We start from the raw sequence: 22,670 nt of genomic DNA, 5'->3' as shown, positions 1-22,670 counted from the left end.
AGAGTGGGAGTGCCTCGCCTTAAGTTTTACCGTCACTTGTGTGTCGTAGAGGGGGCTGTACCACACTCTGCCTGCCATGTGCACACTGCTGCTGCTGCTGCTGCTGCAACACAGACTGTATGCACACACCGACCGCGTAGCAGAGAGAGGAGGACAACGAGCTGGAGGGAGGCGGTGCTGCACGGACAACTGCGTCCGAATCCTAAAGCAAGCATCTTTACATCCAACAGAGAGCATACTTCTCATCTCTCTGACCTCCACTTGATCACAGCTTTCTCACTAACGACAGAGGGGAGCTGCACGAACATTTGAGGTGAGTTTTAGAAACTGATTTGGACAGTATGCTTTTGATAGTGTTTGATAAAGTATTTGACTAGTGACTTCAATCCATCTATAAGAATATTTTAAGATTAGCCTGATGGAATTTTAACATGGAATTACTCACTAATTATTCCTAATTTCAGTTAAAAGTGAGAAAATGTTAGAGTTTCGGACCCGTGGGAACTATTTAAGTGGAGTGATACGTGCAATGAATGTATCTTCATGTAATGAATGTGTTTTGGATCGGTCTAAATATTTAATAAAATCCCTTAATGCAAACTTTATTAAATGGGAGGCCTGTAACAGCATGTCCTCTATGTTTCATCTTTAGCTAATTTAATATCTGGCTTTAAAAATAATGAACTAGAAAAAGGTGTTATTATAAAGCTTAACTTGAGACAAAAGCCCATCTTAATTTCAAACCTCGTCTGTGCAGCTGCCAGACCTTCAAGGATGGACTCCATACCTGCGGGACGAGACTCTAGCTCCTCGCCAACCTCAAAGCAAGAACTTTCTTACCCGAGCTCCAAGAACTTGAAGCCCAACCAGGTATCACAGACGGTGCTGTACGGAATACCGATCGTGTCTTTGGTGATAGATGGCCAGGAGAGACTTTGCCTCGCACAGATATCCAACACGCTGTTGAAGACGTACAGCTATAACGAGATACACAACCGGCGTGTAGCACTAGGCATCACCTGCGTGCAGTGCACGCCTGTACAGCTGGAGATCCTGCGCAGAGCCGGGGCCATGCCCATCTCCTCCAGACGCTGCGGGATGATCACAAAACGCGAGGCCGAGAGACTCTGTAAGTCATTCCTAGGAGCTCACGCACCTCCTAAACTTCCAGAAAATTTTGCTTTTGATGTTTCTCACGAGTGCGCGTGGGGGAGTCGAGGCAACTTCATCCCGGCGCGCTACAACAGCTCCAGGGCCAAGTGCATCAAGTGCTCCTACTGCAACATGTATTTCTCTCCAAATAAATTTATATTTCACTCGCATCGCACCCCAGAGTCCAAGTACACGCAGCCGGACGCGGCTAACTTTAATTCTTGGAGGCGACATCTTAAACTGTCAGATAAAGGCAGCCAGACAGATGTGCTGCACGCGTGGGAAGACGTGAAGGCCATGTTCAATGGGGGAAGTCGCAAGAGGACGCTGCCAGGCTGCGGGTCAGACTCCAGTTCTTCCTTAAAATCACACGCACACTCTCGTCCTCGAGAGTCACCCGAGATACCTGCAAAAATCATCAGCCGCGAGGACAACCTGGGCGGAATGTCAAGCACGCGCAGCTACCCGGTCATCCCCGTGCCCAGTAAAGGCTTCGGGATGCTGCCAAAGATCCCTCCGCCGCTCTTCCCTCACCCGTACGGGTTTCAAGCGTTCGGCCTGTGCCAGAAGAAAGACGACAGCCTGATGGGAGAGCAGAGCAAAGCGGGCCTCCCAGGTGTCCTGTGGCCGGGTACAAAGGACAGCTCCTACCCCTCCTTCCCCATGTTCTGGCCCACGGCCGGCGCGCTGCCCATGCCTCCGTATACCCAGACTCAGCACAAACCCCCACCAGAGCTGCTGTGTCCCCCCAGGCAGACTGACATGGATCTCTCCGAGCACAGTGATCGGAGCACCAACACCTCAAAAGACAGCATGGTGGAAAACGACCGGTGCTCCAGCACTCAGTCCACGCGTAATGATGACGATAAGTCAGGGGACGAGGCGAGGCCGCTGGAGGGGATGACCCTCGCATCCCGGAAAATCAGCTACGTGTCTGCCTTCAGGCCCGTAATTAAAGACGCGGACTGCATCGCCAAGCTGTACGGCAACAGGGGCGCTTACAACGGGGGTCGCACTGGCTATTTATCGCCCGATTTTTTAAGTGAGAGCTCAAGCTACCGGTCCATGTCGCCATGCGTGGACAGTGAAGGCGAGCCGGACGTGGATGTAGAGACTAATAAAACCCCAGAGGAAGAGGAGGAGGAGGAAGAGGAGGAGGAGGACTCCCGGCCTCTGTCCTCCGTGTGTCCTCGGACTCCTCCTGGCTTGGCTCACAGTGTCTCCCCATCCGACTCAGACTCCAGGAGCCTGCAGGAGGTGGTGAACTCCCAGAAAGTGAGCCTTCATGTGGCCCAGTCCTCTGACAGAGAACTGCAGAACAAGCAGCTATCAGAGACCCACATAGCTGCGTCTTTTAATGAAGTGAGTGACTTGAGAAACACTGGCAAAAAATACAGGCTGTAATATTTCTCTAAAGTGGGCTTCTTTCCTTTGCTTGTGTGTGTATTTTTAAACAGAAAAAATATTTGTGTTCTTGTATAAAACAATGTGTCTTCTATGATAAAACAGTGTAAAAGCAGCAGCATGTCCACAACATTTAAGAAAAAAAACTTTAAATAAAAAATATATACACTTCAACTTAGAGTATATTTTTAATTATAAGTTTAAGATTTTATTTTAAATGATTATTATTCGTTTGGAAAACCTCTTGTAATTTTAAGAGTCGAAAATAAGTGGTGATTGTGTCTTCTTTAGGTGTACACACCGGAGAGGGCTGAGCTGCAACAAAGGAGCAGTCCGTATCAGTTCAGACCTGCGAATTACAAGATTGGAGTACTTACGACAAATGGTTAGATTTTTTTCTGCTTTTTGTAAAAACATTTCGCTGTTTAAAAAAAAAGAAAGAATTGGCGGTTCATATCAATTTATTTTCTCTTAAGATGAGGGTGCAAGTAAAGAAGAGCCGTCTTCCACAGTGGAGGAGGTCGAAACGAAATCATTTAATGAACAAAGCAGCGAGGAGAACCATCGAGAGCCGGATGAAGGTAAGTTACACCGAGGTCAAAGAATAGGATTTTATTTATTATAAAATCTAAGTTTTAAGAGATACAGGTTAATTTAATTTTTTTGCAAATATCAGGAATTTAATTGATATTCTGTGTGCTCAGGCGAGGCTGCGCAAACCAGAGCTCCTCAAGCACAAAGAGCCGTAGAAAGTCTGGCAAAAGGTAAAACCATGTCTTACTGTTATAAACAGTGATTAACTGTTAACAAGACTATTCAAATTTATCATAATAGTCTTATAATAAAACTAATATAAAAGGCTGATAAAATATATTTGTTACAACACTCCAAGAAAATTGGACCATTTGTTAATTTCTTCTCATATTCATTAATGTCTTGCTTTGTTTTGACATGAGCCAAAATGTTTGGCATTTGACCCAAAACATTTTTTTTTTTTAATGCAGGCCCAGGAAGACATGCCCTGAATAGTCAATGTAAATGATGATGGTGTCCTCATCACTGTCATTAAAAATAGAAACTGTCCTAGAAGGAAGATGATACGAAAGCCTGCTGTACCTTTGCTCCTCCAACGTCCTCTATTTTTGTCTGCTTTTTAGAAGAACTACAGAAGCAGCTGTTAGAGCAAGTTGAGCTGAGGAAAAAGCTGGAACGTGAATTTCAAAACTTGAAAGGTAAGCTAAATTCTGCCACAGTGCTTTCCCCACTTCTGGGGCTTTTATTACCACAGAAGTCACAGATAAAGAGTCAAAGGTCTTTCTGGTGCATGTTGAGTGTTGCTCTCCTGTCATGTTTCTGATTCAGGCCAAAACATGAACCTTTGCCATGCCATGACCATGACCAAATCCACATCAACAGTGGCACACATGGGCTCTGGTTTGTGGAGCCAAAATCTGTTATAGGGCGCCACTTTTCCCAAAAACCTAAGTGGTTCAGGGCCACACTCCCCATGGGAAGAGATTCTTTCAAAGCCACATTTAATAAAGATTTCAGAGGCTTGGGATTTTAACCTTCTGTCCAAAAACATCCCTGCACCCGTAGAAAATACTTCTCTGAAGGGAAGAAGGTGCAGATAGTTAGGTCCTCAATAAAAATGATATAAACATGAATATTGTGAGTACAAATAGCTTGTTTTTAATAAAATTGGACCAATGAAGATATTAAACTAGGATTAACAAGAAAACAAGTTATGCAAATATCAAATTGATTATGAGCTGCTATAAATGACAACACAATAAGTCTTTGACTTATTGGCTTTACTTTAAACTCTATACAGGTAATGTAAATATCCTGATTCTTAATAAAAAATTGTATCTACTCCCAGAATAAGCAACTGGCTCTGATATGCTTCTTTTAAATCTTTGGAGAATTGCAGGACACAATATCACTCTCAACCTCACTGCTGCAGTGTTCAGCGTATCTCCTGAACACCTTCTCTCCAAAATGCTCGAAAACATCTCGTTTACTCTTTTTGTGCTCTGTTTTGATGTGCTAAGAATCCCACAAAACTGGAGATGTAATGCTCTGCAGGGCAAATATCAACATTAGCCTATCTCATAGATGTCCAGATGTAAAATGTATTTTAGCAACATTTCAGATGTGCAAAATGGGGGAATGTTGTACAAAGACATTAAAACGTCTTTATGAAAATGGTTTAATTTCAAGATCAGTGTATATAATCAATATCAGTGTCCATCAGTTGTGGGTGTAAATAACCACTAATCTGCAGTCTTTTATCAGCAAAAATATCTAACCTGTTGTTTATCATTGCTTTTGAATTTATATGTACTCTCACCTTTAGTCAGAGGGATGTCTATAAATCAATGTAAATTTGGGTTTCTGTAGCTTCACCTCATACTCTTTGGGGTATATTTTGGGTTTCTGGATTGTATTGTTCCATGACCTTCCAGCAGATATCACATGAGTTTCCAGTGATGTCATACTTAAAGTTGAACTCAAAACAGTGTGGTAGACTTTACTCAAATCCACAAATGCATTTTTTTGTTTTTTCCTTTATGAATTGTATTGCATTACTGGTTTATTGTAGACATTTGGTGCAAATACCTCTGTTATACATTTATACAACTTTCTTTTCATTTGCACTTAATTGCTTATAATGAGGGCTGTCATTTGATCAAGTCTAGTCTGCAAACCAGGCACAATTAAAATTAGCACTCAATGTTTAAACAGGTCCTTGCATTTCTCATTACATTTTTTTTCTTAGGTAGCAACCTGTTTTTCCATTTACACATAACAGTTTTTAGTTTTTACTATGAAAAGTGATTTAAGTATTTGTACCACAGCATGTGAAGTGTACATTTGGAGCCTTATTGTATATGAGGCCGGGTGTTTGCTTTTTCTTGATGTCAGCGCCCTCTAGAGGCTGTGAGTCTCCGGGCCGGACCACTTTAAGCATTATAATGCTCAGTTATATTTAATGCTAGTGAATATTATCCACTTCCTAAAAGAAAGAAAGTATCACAAAACCATTATCCAACTCATTTATTTTTTACATTTTGTGTTTAATTTTTAGGAATATGAATATATGACACATTTTATAAAAGGATCACACTAGCTAATTGAAGGCTGTTTGTATCTGTGAAATTTGGTTTTAATTGATGGTTTGGGATTCTAGGAAGCTTACTTACCACATCTATTATCTGTGTCTGCCATTTGTTCCTCAGATAATTTTCAGGATCAAATGAAAAGGGAACTCTCGTACAGGGAGGAGATGGTTCAGCAGCTGCACATCGTCAGAGGTGAGAGACATAAAGCAGAGGGAGCGGATACAGCAGCGTGGATTTGCAGATTTACTCTGGCATGTTGCCGAAGTGATTGATGACATATCATAAACTCAGATGCTCTATGTAAACAGGATATCAAGGATTTGCGTGTGTTGACTGCATGCTTTCGTTTACTGTTGTGATGCGCAAAGTGTAGACTGTTAAAATCACAAATTAAGCAAATTACTTTAAGGATAAGGTAGACACTTCTTTATTTTTATCACAATTTATATTGTTAATATTTTATTTTAACATATTAATAAACAAAAAAAGACATAAAGCTATAACCTGTTGTAGAAAAAAAAAATATTTCTTTCTGGGATTTAAAATGATGACTTGGACTTGGTGTGTATCTTAGTCTTGGTTATCTTAGACGTTTTGCGCAGCAAATTTGACCAAGACAAATAAACTACGCTTTTCAGATTAAATGTAATGCTAATTGTTGTAAATTCAGAGGGAATAAATTAAGAAGATATGCAGCCATGAGGCTTAAAGACAGTCAGTACCACTTCTCTGAATATACTGACACCCACACGCTTTTGAAGCATGCCCTTGAATCAACCAATCGTATTTTTGTTAGTTTTTCTCCAAAATACCTGATGCAAATACGTCTATTGTGTGTTATCCTCTACTATAATTCTCAATACATGCGATTTGCCCTCCCATTCTAGTACACTATTGATTTTTCATCTCCTTCTTCTTAGAAGCTCACGACGCTTTACACCATTTCTCCTGTAAGATGTTGACTCCTCGCCACTGCAGCGGATCCTGCTCCTTCAAATCTCCTCTGTTACCACCCTGAACCACTTGACATTTTATGAAGGAAAAAATAAAGGACACAGCTTCTGTCAAACCATGAAAAACCTCTGAGGAATCAAGTCTAGGAAGACTAACTTGTAATTACTTGTAATATTTTGAAATGTGTATCTACACCCTCAGCATTTATGTAACCATCTTAAAGTGTAATTTGTTTTTCTGAAATTATACCATTGATGATATTTATTATTTGTGGCAAAGTGCAATGATAATGTGTGTAAATTGTATTAGCTATAGGTTGTTATTTCCTATTTTCTTTGTCAATAATGGAAGCTTTTAATAGCCAATTCATTGCTCTTTATCCTCTCAGTATTGTGCATAAGCCTAATACAGTTTCTATGTTCTTTGCAGGCCAATAGCTTCATTTGGATGTTATGCACTTTAAAGAAATTATGGTAATTACTATACAAATATTGTGGATTGAGTTTTGGCCTGCAACATAATTATTTGAAGCGTCAAACCATGCCTAACTGTTTCTGTAGACTTTACAGAAGTTAGCAGGCTTAATTTGTACAATGCAACCTTGTAATTATTGCGAAATATTCTATTAAGAGTAGCCTATTTGTTCATGTAATATTTGTTTTCGTCGTTACTGAATAAATAATTTTATCAAAACAAATTTGGCCATTTTTGTTAACTTGAATGAAATTAATTTAAGCCATATAGCCTAACACTTAATTTTACCCATTTATCAGGAGAGGGTTGTTCTGTCTTTTAATTCATGTTCAACTTTCACTTTTGTGTGTTTCCGTTATTGATCTCTATGTTGTAGCCCCTTGTTTGATCAACAAAAGAGGAAAATGTCAATAAGAAACGAGGTAGGCCTACACTTACAATAAATGCAACTTTTATCCTATTTTTATTTGATCATTGTATTGATTTTTCACACTATAAAAAGATATACATTGCTGGAAATAGATCGCTAAATGCAATTTCCCAGAGCTAGAGGTGACATCCTCAAATTTAAACTTTTGGCGGAACAAAAGTCAAAATCAAAATATCCCGTATTAAATATGTATTCAGTGATAGCCTAAACCAGAGAAAAGCACCAGATTTCAACATTTATGGAACAATCAAGTATTTGCCATGTGTGCTTGGAACATGGCTTATCCAAAAATTGATTATCGATATAATGGTTATCGGTTGGCCATTTATTTTCTGTCAATGATAAATGTAATAATCGATTAATCCTTATAGATAAAAAATATGTAGGATAAAGGTTGAATAAAAGAGAAGAAATATACTTAACTACCTAACCGGACCTTATGTGTGTATATGCACTCCTTTACGACCAGAATTGTTCACATTAAAAGAGGTGGGAGAAGTAGCCTACTTGATTTCCATGGTATTGGCATCAAAATATACTTAAAGTCCGAACAGTAAACGCGCTTTAATGCAGATTTGCCCATTTAATATATTATATGTTTTTAATTTCAGCTTGTATGCTGCGGGGTAGCTTGTGAATGTTACTCCAGGTGTTACTAAAGTGTTATATTGGTAGCTATTGTTTTATATTTCAAATCTGCCAAATCGCCTAACTAAAATAATTAAATGTGGAGTAAAAGTACATGATTTACTAATTTAAATTACAGTACTACAAACAAGCAAACTGTACTAACTTACAGTCCTTGAGTAAATCTACTTAGTTACTCTACAACACTGGTTTTCTGTGCTGCAGTAGCGCCACCTGTTGTCCGCAGTCAGGAAGCGACACACAATTTTGAATTTTCGCTGTCCCTTGAGGATGGCCTGTTGCGCAGGCGCAGCTAATGTAACAAGATGGCGGAGAGTGCGGAACTGAAGGTAAAGCGAGCCCCTTCATTAGCTTGACAAAAAAGCGTTTCACACAGTAAGATTTGAATTTCAAATCATAGCACCATTGTTATCTGAAAGTAGAGACCCGATGAATGTTGCTATTAAAGCATTTAATACCAAAACAACAGAGCAGTGGAGACTGGACCAGCTGTTAGCTGTCTGGCTAGCTCGTTAGCATTAGCTTTGTTATTGTTGCCGACGTTCCGTTAGGCTGCCTCCGCTGAGCGGCTCACTTGCAGATGATGCCAGATATCGCTTATAGTAAAATAAAAACAACCACATTCATTTCTACGTGTTCTACCCAACGACATTGTTGTGTTAGCTAACTGACATTATCAGTAGATCGCCGAGTGAACTGCAATGTCTGTTTAAAATTGGGCTCTGTCTATTCCCTGGAAGACAAGCGCCATGTAGCTTCCATTGGCGTTATTTTTTCATTCGATGTGAAGGACCAGTCATCGAAATATGGTCCCTATCCGAAGTCTGGTTGGTTATAATGTAACTGATGTGGCGATTATTGTTCAAACACATGAGATAAACTAAATACTGTGACATTAGGTTTTGTTTCAGTCAGATTACACCGGTACCACACAGGCGCTTTGAGCTAGCCTATGCTAAACGTGTCCCTCAACCTTCTTCTAACCTCTTATTTTCGAAAGTAATTAATATTTGAATGAAAATACTCTTTGGGAAACGGCTTGTTTGCATCTCCTCACTCCTAAACGCATTTCTGCACTGTTGTCTGAATCATTATTCTGTTATTAGCCTTGTTATATGTCTTCTGTATACAAGTAATTTAACATTAATATGTGAATGTATGTAATGTTTCACCTACATCTGGTGTGCGACAACATATTGTGTTAAACAGCCAGATATGAAGCATTATCGATATGTCTACGGTTACTACAATATTCTGCTTTTCCAGTCCAGCATTGACTGCGAATTGGGAATGTCAATTAACATACAGATGACTTTGATTGATAAAGCGGGTTGAAAGTCACATTTGCGCATGCTTTTCATAATAACAGGTTGTCTTTTTAGTGCAAACATTAGATTTCTTAATGGTGTGTAGAGCAAAACACTGTATTTCATGTAAGTTATTAGACCTTACATATGTTGGACATGAAAACAGTACCTTTTACAATATAAAGTTACATCATTCAAAGAAAAACATTGCCTTTTGCTTTTATGGAAATATTTCGTTTTCATTACTTCTGTCTGACAGACTTCATTATTCAACTCATCACAGATTTGTGGTGTTGATTTTTTGGAGTAAATTAGACACTATCTCAGATTTATTTGTTGGGAATATAAATATCCTTAAGCTAAATAATGACCACTGCAAGGTACAGTATAATGCAGGCCAATACATCATTGCAAGCTACTTTTCAAAAATGAAATTGACAACTCACTGATACTGTCTAAAGAAACAGACTCTGTTGTATTATATTCCATTATTTTGTGCAGATACTCATACTGTTGTTTCCTCCCCTGTATATCGCTTCCAGCATGTGTAGTGAGGCTTTATGCATTATAGTGTTGAATAAGTAGTTGAGGTATAAATTACGTTAGTGGCTTGGTTTGTTAAATATACTGTGTCTGCTCTTAATGTGTGGTTTTATTGTACCCAGACAAAGGCCAAAGAAACTCTTTAAATCTTCCTACTCCAAATATGATTCAAAGTAACAAATCAGACATGATTTAATTGTAATGTTTGGCGTGGTAAAGTCTGAACGAGAAAATGAAACTTGTTTGTAATAATAAACCATTTTTCCCATTTGTTTTTCTCTAGCAAATGGTAATGAGCCTTCGAGTTTCGGAGCTCCAGGTGTTGTTGGGGTATGCAGGACGGAATAAGCACGGCCGCAAACACGAACTTTTGACCAAAGCTCTCCACCTACTCAAGGCTGGGTGCAGTCCAGCAGTGCAGATGAAGATCAAAGAGCTCTACAGACGGCGCTTCCCAACCAAAATGGTTGGGCCGGTGGACCTGGCCCTGCCTGGCGTTCATTCTGCCTCCAACCTGCCCGCTGGCCTTGCCCAGCTGGGATTTGACAGCCACGGTTCCCCATCGCCTCTGCTGCCAGTTTCTTTACTCGGGCCTAAGCATGAGCTGAGTCTGTCCCACCTCCCTTCCGCCCTGCACCCTGTACACCCCGATGTCAAGCTCCAGAGACTGCCGTTCTATGACGTTCTGGATGAGCTCATTAAGCCAACCAGTTTGGGTGAGTCCACCACTTCCTGCTCAGCTGTGAGTGAAAGAGCATTGTGACCACAGATACTGTATCTGTACCATGACTTTCCAAAAACCGTGCTCGGTTAAAGTTCAATATGAGTGTCCCTTAGTACCTAATACATTCTGAAGGTTTCCCCTCTGATTGTCATGCTGTGTTGTGGTTTCTTTTTTGTAGCCTCAGACAACAGTCAGCGGTTCCAGGAAGCATGTTATGCCTTTGCATTAACACCGCAGCAAGTTCAACAGATCAGCAGCTCCATGTAAGTGAGAAAGCTCTCTGGTAAGAGACGAGAAGGAAGCGAAAAATACTGAACACAATGGTACTGCCAAACTATTCTTCAATGTTCTGTTTACATGATTAAGGAAGCAGCTGTTGTATCTGACACAGCACTAAACCATAGTAAACTGAGTTGTTATTAAATGTTGTTTTACTTTGGGCCACCCTCGTTTGACTCCTGACCCTTTCTTCTTCTTTAGGGACATATCTGGGACCAAATGTGACTTTGCTGTTCAAGTCCAGCTAAGGTATGTTATACATACATTTCTCTTTTAACCAAGAAGTACATTAGCATTCAGTGAATATTAGGGCTCCTCTGTGTTAAGAGGTTTCCGGAAATAGTGGTCATTGGTACGGTTTTTGTCAATTAAGTCAATCTTCTTTGTCCGATTCAGATGAAAGAATTTAAAACCCTAGTCTGTATTCTCTAGCTCACAGTTTAAGAGATGATAATGGGAAGCTTGATTAGCCTTAGAAACAAATTGTTTTTGACATTTGTCCCTCCACATTAAAGCTTCTGACATTTATTTTCTTCCTTTTCAGATTTTGTTTATCAGAGACCAGCTGTCCCCAGGAGGATCATTTCCCCCCAAATCTGTGTGTGAAGGTGAACGGCAAACCCTGTAATCTCCCGGTGAGTCCAGGCAGTTTGTAGTTAGATTACCTTATCATCCTTTCTGCGTAATGGGACACCAACTTCTGAGAATCGAGGTCACTAAGGTTGGATGTTTTGTCTGCAGGGATATCTTCCTCCAACCAAAAATGGAGTTGAACCAAAAAGGCCGAGTCGCCCCATCAACATTACCTCTCTTGTCCGACTGTCCACCACAGTACCCAACACAATCGTGGTGTCATGGACTTCAGAAATTGGGAGGGTAAGGAGACCCATTCAATCTGCAAAGCCCATTAAAAATGACTTCAGATTCGTCAGTGTAACTCACTCATTACTTGTGTCTTTATTCTGTCAGAGTTTTTCCATGGCGGTGTATCTGGTAAGACAGCAGTCCTCTGCAGTGTTGTTGCAAAGACTACGGGCCAAAGGAATAAGAAACCCTGACCACTCTAGAGCTCTGAGTAAGTTTCCCCGACATCCGTAAGTAAAAGACAGTCATATAATTAGCTTTCATACAGCCACAACTGTTTTAGTGACTACGAAGTCACAATGGCGCAGAGATCTGGGAATTAAAGATGGGGGCCAAAAAAGGAACAACGTTTCTCAGTTCCTCAATGTTTCCTTGTTGTACCACTACAGTTTTTGCACATGTAAAATTTTCTTCCATCGTATTTTTGTATTGTTTATAATGTAGAATAGGAAGTTACTCCAGGTTCTCTTGTTTTATTATCTCTTGTGAATTGATCAAATTGACAAATCCACTTGGATTAAACTCTCATGTTCTGGCATTTAATCGTCGTGTTTGTCTGTTTCTTTCTCACAGTTAAGGAGAAGTTAACAGCTGATCCAGAGAGTGAGATCGCCACCACCAGTCTACGAGTCTCTCTCCTGTGTCCTGTAAATACTTCACTCTACTGCTCCTCTGAAAAAAAACATTTTTGTTTGTTGTGAGGAATATTTTTGTAGCCTGCATAATATACTTGCAGAACCAGTTTGTCAATCAGCCTATTCATAGATCAACGAAAATATAATTAAGAAATCAAAATACAGCGTGACAACTGTGTTGAGTTTGGCTGGGAGACAAAAAGTAAATTGCCACATACTCGATACTCAATGAACATTTTTGCTTTGCTCTATTAACTGTATATTATGTTATGAAGTGACTTTTCATTTCTGTTTTCTCTAATAGCTGGGGAAGATGAGGCTGACAATCCCTTGCAGAGCGCTCACGTGTTCTCACCTTCAGTGCTTCGATGCTACGCTTTACATCCAAATGAACGAGAAGAAGCCGACCTGGGTGTGTCCAGTCTGCGACAAGAAGGCCCCGTACGAGCACCTCATTATCGACGGGTGAGCACAACACGGTTCACGGTCCTGGTAGATTACTGTCTGAAATGATCATACTGCCAAAGAGGATAAAATCATTGCTGCCTTGAAATAATCCTTCTTCGTGGTATTAAAAACAATCCAAGGAGTTTTTTGGAGTCTGTTCAAAATAACGGATCTATTGCTTTACTTGACCATCCTGCTTTATATGTTATTATCTCAGTTGTACCTGAAGCCTGCACCAAAGCAGCCTTCTGTATTTACTTTATAAAGAACTGTGGGAAAACCCAGATTAAACTGTTATACTGTATTTCCAAATGGTACGGGTCAAAGGGGGATGATTTACTGAAGCTGATACTGGTTGCAATCATTCGGTTTTTCACAGGTTGTTCATGGAAATCTTGAATAGCTGTTCTGACTGCGATGAAATCCAGTTCAAAGAAGACGGAAACTGGCATCCCATGAGGTCGAAGAGAGAGGTGCAGGAGGTGTCCGCTTCGTACAACGGCGTAGACAGCGGTACGTAGCATGTGCATTTCAGATTCTTTGTGTGTCCTGGTGCATTGTGGACGGTGAGCACAGTTTGAGTTAACTGTTCCTTCTTTAGACTCGTCTCGGACAGACCCGCAGGAGCACAAACGGGGGTCGTCAAATGACAACAACAAGAAAGTGGATGTGATCGACCTGACGCTCGATAGCTCCTCAGAGGATGAGCTGGACGATGAGCTGCCTCTCAAAAGAGCCTGTCCTTCGCTGTCCCCCGTCTCTCCGCCTCCAAGCAAGGGGTGAGTCTCCAAAGCAAAAACAGGAAGTCAGATCGCTGTAAACTGATGTATTGTTAAGATCTCTGTGTGCAGCTCTGGTGTGTTACTTCCTTTGTGGAGTAATGTGATGTTGCTGTGTTTCCTCTCAGAGTGCTGAACCTACACACCCAGGCCTCACCAGTGAGCAGAGCTCCCAGCATGCCCCCTGTGGAGAACAGCTACATTCCTCCCCCTCCTCCCCTCATCCAGGACTATCGCCACTATTATCACACAACTAGTGACCTGCCAGGTACGCCTGTCGCTTAAATACAAAAATGATCTACATTTTGGTATGTCTGTTATCATACAATAAACACAAGTATGTTGGAACTATTTTTGATCACAGGATTCATTTCTTCAATCCATGCTGTCTTAGAAGGAATATGTCTTCTAAGGTTCATCCAAAGCTAATAAGCAGTTCAGCTGTCTGAGCAGTGTTTACTTGCTGAGATGTGGTGGAGCGATATGAGACGTTCCCTCGATTTGACGGTTAGATTGAGATTAGTTTTCGAATCACGCCAGTGGATAAAGTGCCTCATCTCCTTAAAGGGTGCTCAGACAAAACTGACCAAATTGTGCACCCCTTCCACACTGTAACTGCCATAACTATGATCATTGCTATTATTTTAACTACTAGTAGTCATTTTAATAATTGATTTACTGTAATTGAAGGGATAATCGTGCTGTTACATTTTCTAAAGACAGTTATATTTGTCTTGTGTTTTTATTGCAACTACTTGGTGAGTTAGGTATTGGCTTTTCCTGTTTGCAATTTGCTCAGATTTTGACAGACGACACAATCACTGAATTACTTTGATTATGAAAAAAAGGCCAATTCTGGGATTGTAGAGGCTAGATATATATATATATCCGTGTTTTTTTGCACAATTTCTGTCAATCTAGCGCAGTATCTGTAAAGAGTCTTACCTCAGGTGTTATGGTCGTTGCTGAAACTCCATCTGCTCAAAGTATAACTTCATAGCCACGAGAAAGGACTACAGCAGCCCATTGTTCGTTGTGTCAATGTGTTGAAGCAATGCACGTTACATACATTGAAACAGACTTAAAAAGGCATACTTAAATATAATCAAATGTTTGTTTCATGTTAAAGTAATGTGCCCCTGTAAACACTGGTACTGTATATGGACTGAGTCTTGTATCTTCTCTTACAGATTTAAATTTCTTCTCCTTCCTCCAAGGAGACAATCAGGTATAGTTACTGCGCCACCTGACCTTTAGCAGCATCATACTGCCCATGTTTATGTCTGGTAGTTTAATGTTAATGGTAACTTTTTTCATTAGCATTACAACATGGTGATGGCCGCCGCAGCAGCTGCCTCAGCGTCAGCCTCAGAAGACCACGACTTGCTCCTGAACCGGTTCCTGCCCTACGGCTCCTCTCAGATGTTACGGGAGCAGTCGGGCACCCCGGGGAGCAGCACGCTGGCCGCCACTAACGGAGGCAGCAACAGTGGCAGCACCAGCAGCTTGGTGTCTTCAAGCAGCCTGAGGGACCGCGACAAAGACAGAGAGCGAGACAGGGACAGGGACAGCCACAGCCTCTCAGGACTGTCAAGGTCCTCGGTGGAAGCTGCAGCGGCGGCGGCCATTTATGGCTCCATATCTGACGTTATCTCTCTTGACTAGCTCCACACAGAACTGAAAGACAAGCGAGACCGGGAAGACTTTGTAAATAAGGAAGAGGAAGAAGAAAGAATAGTGCTATGTACAGAGAGGAAAATCTATTTTCAATTTTACTTATCATATGTATATAAACTTAGGACGGTTCATGTCCGGTGAGTTACTTCAGTTGATATTTTTCTGTGAATACTGAAGACTTTTTCACACCTCTTCATGTGGTCCTTTGATTATATTGTACCTTTTGTACCTGGTTTTTACAGTTTTGTTCGATATTCCATGTTGATGGCATTATTTCAGTATAATGTTATGTGCACAGAACCCAATGAGGTCGTACCTTATGTAACATGATATTTAGAACATAAAGAAAATGGGCATTGTTATAGATGTAAAAAAAGGCAAGTCGGAGAAAAACAGGAAAATGTGTAAAACTTTTCTTTATTTTCTAAATGGTATCATTTCTGTCAAAAGTGTTTTGACAGCAGAAAGATCTGGCCATTTTAGCCATCACTGTAGATTTCTCTGTAAGACATTCATGCTGTGGTCATGTTATTTTAAAGAAATTATTTATGATGTAAGTTATGTCGGATGTATGCTGTTTTTAAAGAAGCATTCCTCATGCCTCTGAACTGTTGCCACTAGAATTGCAAAAGCAAATGCTAGATCCTTCTGTTGTCATAACTGCACTCTTCGCCTGTTTCAGTCAATCAAATATGAACAGTAGTGTATAGTTTAGACTGTACCTAAAATACATAGAAATAACAAGTTAGTCAGTATTGTAAAACCAGGCTTTTACAAGGTGTGAATGAATGGCACTAGTCCAGCCAGCAGCCTTTTTAATGTGTACATCTGTTTTATTTAGAAAATCTACACAGAAAACTACAGAAACATGGCAGGTCAACATTTTTCAAGACGGCGCTAGCTTCTGGTCCACTTCATTCTTTATTTAACATTTCATTGTGTTTTTATGTCTGATGATTTTAGCACTTGCTGCTTTACATAAAGCAGTAGTATGGAGCGGTGACACATTCACACCTCAAGAGTAGTGTTCCGCTTTGCATGTCTCTGCAAATTACCTGAAAGCTCGTCCTGAGTGCTGTGCTGTTCTGCAGTGAGGCTACAGGATGCAGAGCCTTCATTCTTTAAGTGTATTTACAGCTGCCTTTAAGAGAACCGTGATAGCCTAGTTTTTGAGTGTATCACAACATTCATTTTGGCCCAGAAGTTAAAACCGTTGAAGTTATTATGGACGCATCCCCTCCTTTCTTGACTTGTGCTTACAATTAGGATTATTTATTATCATTTGTTTGTTTGGTTCGTGGATATGCATTGCTGTCATTGTATGTGATATTTCTTTTGTAATTATATAATTAATGCTATTTAAAAAGGTCATAGTTGCTTGACATGCATTGTAACATTTTCTTTTTGTTTTACTATCAGATGATGTCAATAACTCAATAGAGGCTTTGATCATTTTGAACCGCTACAAGGTCTACTGTGCTGTTTGATATTTGTAAGAATTAAACAGAAGAAAGTGCACATTTGGAGTGGCTCTGATGATCGTCTTGGTTCAGCTGCATGTGTTTTGTTCACAGTATGCTGTGAGATGTCTTCTAGTCCAGTTAGTTGCTTGGCAAACATGCTAAACTTAATCAAACATTTGAAACAATTTAAAACAGCATATCCTTAAAGTAGAGGCCAATTTGGTAACTTTCGAATAACAAAGATTTACTGAAGAAAAATGTCACTATCTTTTCTTGCACTAAAAATAACATGCATTTGAGGCTGGAAGTAACATTCGTTTCTTGGTATTTGGTCAAAAAGAGAAATTGCTCTGTCTGTATGGTGGATATACATAAACTGCCTCAATCCTTAACACTGAATATGAAACTGATGCCTTTATGCTGAGTTCTCGGACATTGCTTTCCTGGTCAATAGATGTATGATTCAGATTTGAGATTGATATACTACTTCGAAGGGCCATGATGTGGTGAGTTGGCCTTTACATACAATTCATTTTTAAATGAAATTATTCATTTTTCACAATAGACCAAACAACGAAGCACAGTAGAAACATATATTTTCAAATGAAATAACCATTTAGTGAATCACTTCGCTTTGCGCTTTTGCGCTTTTGCGCTTCATTCAAATGCAACTTTAATGTATCAGTGGACTTTTATTGAATATATTTGTAATTATGCCAGTGGCCCACCTCTGGCTTCATAACAAAGAAGTGCCTTAGCTCATAATTTGAGCACACATTTTGGTTAGTTGAAAACAATAGCTTTGGTTATTATAATTATATATTAATAGTCTGGGATCAATAAAGTAATTCTTATTCTTCTTATAATAATATAAATAATAATTTTTTTTTAATTATTATTTCCCAAAAAATGAATCAAAATGTAGAGAGAAAAATATAGAAATAAGACATTCATAACCAACTTTTAAAAAAAATAAATCGTTTCACTTTGTATGCATTTGAATTTGGCATTTCATTGTGAGACACAGTTTTGGTCGCGGTATTATTGCGTCGTCGCGCTGATTATGACGTTTTTAGAAAGCGGCACCGTTTCAGAGTGGAATGGAAGCGAGCAATTTTCCCCATATTTTGTTAGTTTAATCCGTGAATGGCGCCGAAACAGGACCCGAAACCTAAATTTCAAGAAGGTAATAAACTGTCTTTTTTGATTTTCCGAGAGGTTTATGGTTTCGGTGAGGGCTGGGACCTTCGGAAATGTCCGATGTGTGTTAGCTAGCTTTAGCGCGAACCGCTATCTCTGTTAGCCTCTATTGTTGTTTCACTAAACAGGTTTGATTCTTTTTATCTTTCTCTTGAGTTATTTATCACTACCTGCTTTTCTTTTCAACATCGTGTAGCATTAGCAAGAGCATTCCTGCAAAGTTGATGGTTTTAATTTGAGCTTTATTGGGATTATTTAACTAAACGCGGTAGCTTCATTCATGCAGCGTTAGCTTCCCATTGATTTCACCGCCCACTTTTCTGTTCTCCCCATAGACTGTGTTATTTGTACATACCGTTTAATGTTACTCTCTCGGAGAACTGTTAGCTGAGGTCTAACTACTGTTGTCATATTGTGTCAGCTCTTGGAGAAATGCTTTGTGTATTGAAAGTAATTTAGGATTATTTGTTGTGTAGCTACTTGCTAATCAAAAACATCAATAATTGGTTAACTATTTCTGCAAATAATTGATTACGTTTTAAGCTTTCCACATCATAGATCAAACCAAGTCTGCTACCAAATCAAACACTTTTACACAGGAAATGTAAGCGTCCCAGTTGTGTAGCCTAAACCCATTTTTTTACGATTTGATGTAATGATTGTTCTCGGGCATCAGACATTTGTTCAAGAATTAAAATGTAAGGTGTAAAAATTGTCCGTGTGTGTCTGTCAGTAGTTTAGTCAGCCTTACATTTTCATCGTGATTCACTCGAACTGATCTCATGCTGATTTTAATTGACCGACACTCTGTTCAGGTGAAAGAGTGCTGTGTTTTCATGGGCCATTGCTCTACGAAGCTAAGGTAGGCTGTCTTAGTTAGCCTGTTTCTCTGATCATGTGGTCCTTCCCTGTGTCTGATTACTTTTTGACAATAACGTGTGTCTTTCTTTGCAGTGTGTTAAGATAAATATCAAGGACAAACACATCAAATACTTTATTCATTACAGTGGTTGGAATAAGAAGTAAGTTTGGTTCAAATAAATCAAGTCTTTCAGAGTTTTACTGTTTAGGGTTTCATTGTGATTCATTTATTTCTTGGGGTTTCATTTTCAGCTGGGACGAATGGGTTCCTGAAAGCAGAGTGCTAAAGTATGTGGACAGTAATCTGCAGAAACAGAAAGAGCTTCAGAGGGCCAATCAGTAAGTCTATCATGTTGTGTTTTTTTTATTTTGAGTTTTAAGATTTAATTATATGTTGAGTTCTTTATGGCCAAAATCCAGAAAAAGAGCCTAAAAAAGCCACTGCTGTCTGTGTCATCTAATCTCCTGAAAATGAATGATGTATTAAGTATTAAACAATATTGTTTTCTTAATTCAGAGACCATTATGTAGAAGGAAGAATGAGGGGTGCTGCGCCGAATAAGAAAATACCTGCTCCCCCGCAGAAAAATGATGTGTAAGTTGAAGTCACTCTTTATTCTATCTGACAGCTGCTTTGATGTTTCCTTCCAAGCTGTTTATAATGTCAAATAAAAATAAAAAAGATTTTTAAACCTTTGCTTTTTCATTTTTTCTGTAGGAAGACCAAAAAGAACAAACAAAAGAGTAAGTACATGATATTTGTGTAAGCGCATGCTCTTTAAAATGTTAATCATTAGGTTTTTGTAATTATGTTTCCATCATCCATTCTTTCTATGGATAAAATAACACATCGTATGTTTCTGAATGTGCAGCTCCTGGTGCCGGTGAAGGAACGAGTTCAGGAGGAGACCCAACCCACCCTCCACGAAAGAAGAGGGCACGTGTCGATCCAACTGTTGAAAGTGTGAGTTAATAAATCTATTGAGTTGCTTTTGAGACCTGTGTAAACATTGTCTTATAAGCTTCTTTTGGTGGCTTTTCTTAAATCGCTTCCTGTCTGCTCAGGAGGAGACCTTCATAAATCGAGTGGAGGTGAAAGTAAAAATCCCAGAGGAACTAAAACCATGGCTTGTTGATGATTGGGACCTGATTACACGACAAAAACAGGTTATTAACCGCACAGCATTTGTATGAATTAAAAACACATGTATTTGCATTAAATCATTTCCAAAGTTATTTATCAGCATTGTTCTTTTTGTCATTTTTGTTTCATGATTTCAGCTTTTCCACCTACCTGCCAAGAAGAATGTTGATGCAGTCCTGGAAGATTATGCAAACTACAAGAAATCAAGAGGAAACTCTGACAGCAAGTAAATACATACATTTTTCTTATCATTTTATTTGTTTATACACTTAATTAGCTGCTGTAGATCACCAGGCAGTGCAAAAACATGAGTTACTTGTTTGCTCTGTGTTTCCTCGATATTTAACTTGTTTTTCCTCCCCTGCTCAGGGAGTTTGCTGTGAACGAGGTGGTTGCTGGTATCAAGGAATATTTCAGTGTCATGCTGGGGACACAACTTCTCTACAAATTTGAACGGCCGCAGTATGCAGACATCCTAGCCAACCATCCGGATACATCTATGTCTCAAATCTATGGCGCCCCTCACTTACTTAGACTGTTCGGTAAAAACCCCTGCACAAACCTCTAGTATTTATTATAGATAAGCAAGTTAATGCAGTGGAATTAGTGCAGCAATCTGAATGTGGAAGTATCCCAGTCAAAGTTTTGTTTTTCACTATGCTTCATCTTATTATTATTATTACATTTTTTAATAGAATAAAAAAAGCTATATTGTTATAAGTCTCAAAGATAATTCTGGCTATAGTAAAAGAAATACAACTCCATCTCTTCAATTAAATACGTCTGTGTCTATGGTTTAAAACAATATTCTTGGCACAAATGGCTGAATGGCTTATCAATCAGATTTTTTGACTTCTTTTAAGGTTTTTTCTACCCATCATAACAGTCCTAACCTGCTAATATGTAATCCTCTTGTACATAAAAATATATATACTAATTTAATCCACATCAACAACAACTATACAAATATATTTTTTTGACACAGGAAATGTGGTTATAATACATCCTTTCTTTGTTTGGTTTTCCAAGTGAGAATTGGAGCTATGCTGGCGTACACTCCCCTGGATGAGAAGAGCCTTGCACTGCTGCTCAGTTATCTACAAGACTTCCTTAAGTAAGTATTCACAATATTGTTATTAACAAGGCTTATATTGATTAATTTGTAAATGAAATAAGTGTAATGTAAAATGTAACTCTATTCCAGGTATCTTGTAAAGAACTCTGCATCGCTCTTCAATGCAAGTGACTATGAAGTTGCCCCTCCAGAGTACCACCGCAAGGCAGTTTAGGATCTGAAGCCTTTGTGTTTTGAAGTTCGGTGACGACATTCTTACCTGTCGAAAAGGATGTGATTTCACAAAAAGCCTTTGGAGAATGGATTGTGCGAGATCTTTTGATTTATTAAGGAAGAATCAGAGCAAGATCACACTAATCCCTGGACAAATTCATTTTCTTTCATGTGGAAAGCTGCTGAGTACGCTCTTCCTGTATTGGTATGTTTTTGAGTACCACTTTTTAGTTTCTATGATACTTGTTTTGTCACCAAGCGCTTTTGAAAAGGAATTTCATCGTGATTATGTTTTTGTTATCTGTCTCGGTTCAGATGCTGGCTAAATTTGTCTTGTAGGCTGTCATCATTTTCTAATAAAAATCTCATTCTCAAATGTTTGGTTCAACTTGTTTTTTAAGCCTTTGTAATGCAGTTCGGTCAAGGTAGGATGTACCGTCCCTCTCTTTATCTACAGGGGGAAATGCGGTGCATGGTAATGTTGTGACTGTACTGATTGAATGTCTTTGTCTTTCTGAATTTGGGACTTTTCAAATCTTAATTGCTCGTAGCTTTTATTTTTTAAAGTACATTATTTTAATCGTCTGAAACTTCACAAACAATAATTATGTCTGTATATATTCAGTGGTCGTTTTATATCACTCAAAGATAAACTTACATCAATTTGAGCAATTGACTAAGTGTTTACTGGTTTTAGCAAGCTTGCTTTGAATAACTTTTCATTTAAAATATACAAGTATGAATGAAAACAGGCCATTAAAGTAAAATAAATGCAATATACATGCTCTTTACATATTTAATACATGATTAAATGGTTAATCTGAGGGAAATAAATAAACAATGATTTAGTCATTTAGTTTTAAACCTTTTGAATATTGGATAAAGGAAAAAAAGATTTAACAAATGCAAATTAAATGGTTTGAACATAATTATATTGGTCAAATGTACAACAAAAATATTTAAATGAATAAATCGTTTTTATAAATAAATTGTGGCCACATTTCAAAGATTTCACCGTTTTCCCACTGTCAGGTTAAAATGTCAAATTCAAAGAAAGTCACAATGAAGTCCGCACCTGGTAATGTTTTATAGTATGGCAACAGTCAATGATTGTTTAGCTTGGGTTTCACATATAAAGGTGTTTTTTAACAGAAGGGACTGGATCTCAGCTCGCCCGACCGACCTTTAATGGCGCTCATAGCTCGTGCTAGGTAAGAACTGGCAGCTCAGATGTGTTTCAGTTTCTGGTGTATATGGCTAATTTTCTTTTCT

The 22,670-nt window shown here is 39.0% G+C and overlaps 3 protein-coding genes across 6 annotated transcripts; all 3 read left to right on the top strand.

The window, feature by feature from the left end:
• The first annotated feature begins 67 nt into the window (after positions 1–67).
• On the top strand, positions 68–7,245 carry skor1b (SKI family transcriptional corepressor 1b). 3 transcript variants are annotated; one of them, XM_063898734.1, is made up of 8 exons: positions 68–313; positions 758–2,514; positions 2,848–2,941; positions 3,033–3,137; positions 3,261–3,320; positions 3,714–3,788; positions 5,799–5,873; positions 6,605–7,245. In XM_063898734.1, the coding sequence occupies exons 2-8, from the start codon at positions 775–777 to the stop codon at positions 6,697–6,699; spliced, it is 2,244 nt and encodes a 747-aa protein (XP_063754804.1). In that variant the 5' UTR covers positions 68–313; positions 758–774; the 3' UTR covers positions 6,700–7,245. The 3 variants fall into 3 exon arrangements, with proteins under 3 accessions (XP_063754804.1, XP_063754794.1, XP_063754813.1); XM_063898724.1 differs by having other exon boundaries at positions 6,602–7,245; XM_063898743.1 differs by lacking the exon at positions 3,261–3,320 and having other exon boundaries at positions 6,602–7,245.
• Positions 7,246–8,480: 1,235 nt separating this feature from the next.
• Positions 8,481–16,960, top strand: pias1b (protein inhibitor of activated STAT, 1b). The gene is made up of 14 exons (XM_063911749.1): positions 8,481–8,516; positions 10,321–10,753; positions 10,940–11,024; positions 11,242–11,289; positions 11,585–11,675; positions 11,782–11,916; positions 12,010–12,115; positions 12,478–12,551; positions 12,844–13,004; positions 13,366–13,499; positions 13,588–13,765; positions 13,894–14,033; positions 14,956–14,993; positions 15,086–16,960. The coding sequence occupies exons 1-14, from the start codon at positions 8,493–8,495 to the stop codon at positions 15,428–15,430; spliced, it is 1,992 nt and encodes a 663-aa protein (XP_063767819.1). The 5' UTR covers positions 8,481–8,492; the 3' UTR covers positions 15,431–16,960.
• A 995-nt stretch (positions 16,961–17,955) lies between these two features.
• morf4l1 (mortality factor 4 like 1) lies at positions 17,956–21,774 on the top strand. Of its 2 annotated transcripts, XM_063898148.1 has the most exons (12): positions 17,956–18,091; positions 18,921–18,967; positions 19,060–19,127; positions 19,219–19,305; positions 19,484–19,561; positions 19,685–19,710; positions 19,839–19,930; positions 20,032–20,133; positions 20,248–20,336; positions 20,480–20,652; positions 21,140–21,224; positions 21,315–21,774. In XM_063898148.1, the coding sequence occupies exons 1-12, from the start codon at positions 18,052–18,054 to the stop codon at positions 21,397–21,399; spliced, it is 972 nt and encodes a 323-aa protein (XP_063754218.1). In that variant the 5' UTR covers positions 17,956–18,051; the 3' UTR covers positions 21,400–21,774. The 2 variants fall into 2 exon arrangements, with proteins under 2 accessions (XP_063754218.1, XP_063754226.1); XM_063898156.1 differs by lacking the exon at positions 18,921–18,967 and having other exon boundaries at positions 17,976–18,091.
• Positions 21,775–22,670: the final 896 nt, after the last annotated feature.

The sequence above is a fragment of the Eleginops maclovinus genome, chromosome 2, assembly GCF_036324505.1.
Source record: "Eleginops maclovinus isolate JMC-PN-2008 ecotype Puerto Natales chromosome 2, JC_Emac_rtc_rv5, whole genome shotgun sequence".
NCBI classification, from domain to species: domain Eukaryota; kingdom Metazoa; phylum Chordata; class Actinopteri; order Perciformes; family Eleginopidae; genus Eleginops; species Eleginops maclovinus.
This window is presented reverse-complemented; position numbering and strand designations above follow the sequence as displayed.